This window comes from Sphaeroforma arctica (assembly GCF_001186125.1).
Source record: "Sphaeroforma arctica JP610 unplaced genomic scaffold supercont1.2125, whole genome shotgun sequence".
Taxonomy (NCBI): Eukaryota; class Ichthyosporea; order Ichthyophonida; genus Sphaeroforma; species Sphaeroforma arctica.
The window spans coordinates 1-3,463 of NW_014038433.1; the positions used below are offsets into that span (position 1 = coordinate 1).

General features: G+C 40.7%; 1 protein-coding gene across 1 annotated transcript; it reads right to left on the bottom strand.

Annotated features, from left to right (window-relative positions):
- Positions 1-69: 69 nt before the first annotated feature.
- Positions 70-3,244, bottom strand: SARC_12185 (hypothetical protein; the record flags this gene model as incomplete). Its single annotated transcript, XM_014293714.1, has 6 exons — positions 3,169-3,244; positions 2,468-2,638; positions 1,860-1,965; positions 1,530-1,703; positions 445-589; positions 70-179 (listed from the first exon to the last, which is right to left on the bottom strand). Coding segments are annotated over exons 1-6 (727 nt in total), but the record flags the coding sequence as incomplete, so codon positions are not given.
- Between the last annotated feature and the right edge of the window lie 219 nt (positions 3,245-3,463).

The following is a 3,463-nucleotide window of genomic DNA, read 5'->3' on the forward strand; positions in this document are numbered from 1 at the left end:
TATATATATATATATATATATATATATATATAATATATCTATACATATTAATATATACATATAGCATACCAAGCACAGTTAAGATGGGTATCACCCCATCCTCAGCCAAACTTGCGAACACCTTCGGCGCGGTGGAGAGTAGTTGGATGGCTGCCCCTATACCCACTGTCAACAGACCACTGATGATGAGAAACAATCGGATTGTGTGAGTGTGTCAGCTACGACAGACGACAATCATCTCTTATCATATCACTACAGCATTACATACTATAGCACTACACAAATTGACCGATGGTTATATATATATATATATATATATATGCATATACATAACACCGATTGACCAATAATTCCATTTATATATATATATACATAATACCAATTGACCAATGTTTACATATATACGAAACCCCTAAAACCTTATGCAACTACAACATCCCTCACCATATTGCTAGGTAGCGAGTGGGCCATGCGACGTAACAGAAGAGCAACAGAAAGTCTTTGAGCAGTTGACGCTCAGCCACCGCCGCCAGCAGACAGAAGATCATTATGTACAGACACGTAGACGTCAGAATGGCCGAAAACGCTCCTGCATTGGGGTGACGTTGTACATGTATATGGGTTATGTTTAGGTTTTATTTGGGTTATATTGGGGTGATGTTGTACATGTATTTGGGTTATGTTTAGGTTTTATTTGGGATACATTTGGGTGACGTTGTATATGTATATTTGGGTTATATTTAGTTGTCGTTGTACGTGAATTTGGGTAATAGTTGCGAGTTGGAAGTTGCAAGTATATATTGATATCGTAAATACAATATATATTTATGGAATATGAGACTTACTAACAAGTATGTATTGGTATCATAAACATTATATATATGTATGAGATATGGATTTCATAAACATCATATATATGTATGAATGTGGGATTTACAACCAAGTGTATACTTTAATGTAACACTGAATAAGCTTAGTGGACAGAAAATCAGTTAGTACAGACCCAGCCAGCATAAAATGACCGAAAATGCAACTTAATTTGGCAATTTGGGGTTAAATTCTGAAGTTGGAATCTCGAAATTTACATGTTGAGATACTACGATCACTCACATATATGCACGAGATATGGAATTTCCAACCGTACACAAACACATAGACACACACTCAGGCAGAAATTCTCGGCCCACTGGGAACATACACATTGACGAGCACCAATGCAACATCACACACACACACCCGCTTAACCACTCTTATAGCAATGAGTTTTAGAAAGTTTACTATATACACGCGCACACAAACTCTTATACATACCATTGCGATTTAGGGTTTTTAGCCCACACACACGCTTACACACTCGCACACACACCTTTAGGAATAGATGAAGATGGTGGTGTCACCACACACACACGCACATACACTCATACACTCCATTGGGTTTTAGGAATTTCACCCCACACCCGCACGCACACACACTCGCATACACACCTTTGGGATTTAGGGTTTTACCACACACATTCTTGCACACGCACCTTTGGGAATGGATGAGGAGGGTGTCCTCAGTCCGTTGGCATTGTTCGCTCCCATAAAGATACCCAAAAAACACGGGAACAGATAGGACAGAGCCGTTTGCCATACGAAACCTTCGCTGAAGTCTGGCATAAGGTTGTCACTCATGGTCTCACTGCTTAATCCGGTGACCATCCCTGGTTGATGATGGTAATGATAGTGGTGAGATCAAAAATCATAGTCACGTTCTTGTATATTATATATATATATATATATATATATCAATACCACTCAGATCAAGGCTATCTACAACAATTCTACCTACGTGAGAGCTACGGATAAGTGTGCCTTACCCAATGCAGTTTCGTTAAACCTTGGTACGTACACTGGCCCTGTCTGCCACCCATCAGAGGAAGCGAACAATCCGACAAACGATGACGCATAGGCCAACAGCACAACCTATGGAGAGTTAGGATTAACATATATGGTTCATTAGGCTCAGCCTTAGTGTCAGGACAGATGGGTATCTGATGGGGGACTCCAGTGCAATGTATTGGTATTGAGAAGATAGAGAGAGTGTAGCCTGGGCCTATGGAACGGAAATTTAGACGGACGCTTGGTGGTAAGTTTATAGGGGCAGACTGGTATGATACCAACCTCATTGTGCAAGCTAGAGACCCACCTAGCCTTTAAACTCTTAACCCTAGAACAACAAGTCTTGGCCCTCTGCTGATTTCTATGGGGTTTGGGTAAAGTCCTAAACCCTAAATGACCTCATAGCACTGGGTAGGGCACGGAACTAACGTTTATTAACACTTAGTTGAAGTCAAGACTTAACTAAAGTAAAATACAATTATATACAGCATTTCAACGTACGTCAACACCGAAACCCTAAACGCATTGATTCATGCACAAGTTAAGAAAGGAGACGTTTAAACACGCCTTCGTGAGAAACACACACCCCTAGAATAGCCAAGCCCACCCAGTTTTGGATCTTATCACCCGCAAACAATGTCACGGCAACTGACAGTAGTCCGATGATACCAAACATAATTTGGTCGCCATAGGCAGAGGGTAAGAGAGAGTCCCCGCTTTCAAAGTATATCACAGCTGTTATTCCCTCAGTGAAACCCTGTGAGGTGTGTGACGAGGTAGGGTTTAGGGTTTCAGAAATACGCATGTGGTTGTATCGCGATTTGTCGACTAGACTTGTTGGCAACTACCGGTCGTCTGGCAAACGTATCTAGGAATAATATACGTACTATGATGCAATGGCTTATGTATTCATCTACGTGCCATAAGTAGCACGCATACGCAACAGACGCATGCATGCATGTCTGGATGCAGATGACGAGATACACTGAAGTTTCCACAAAGATACGTAGAGCTTACTCAGCTGATCATGTGTTCTTATAAGTTTCACATACCTATCTATCACCATAAGTACACACAAACGTACACACACACATCTATACATATAAACCGCATACCCTCACAAACTGACGTAATGACGTGTATACAAAAAAAACACAAAAAAAACGCACCCACAAATCCCCTATTCCCACCCCGGCCCCAGGAATAGCAGGTCTATAACAACACATGCAGGACTGAAGGACTTCCCAACGACGCACAGATATACAGTGACTACACCCAATAGCTTACAATGATTTCGACCGTTGACATGATGGTTACGCCTAAGGCGTATATGACCGAGACGCTTCCGCCTATACTTGGACCTGCACGGCAATGAGTGAAGGAGGATCGTATAATATAGCAAGATGGTAAGCTCAAGGGTAGATGGAGATGTGGATTGAGATATAGATGTAGATGTCGGTGTAGATGTGGATATAGAAAATATATATGCATACATACATACATCTATATATATATATATATATATATATATGTGTGTGTGTGTGTGTGTGTGTGTGTGTATATATAATTAAACTAAATATGT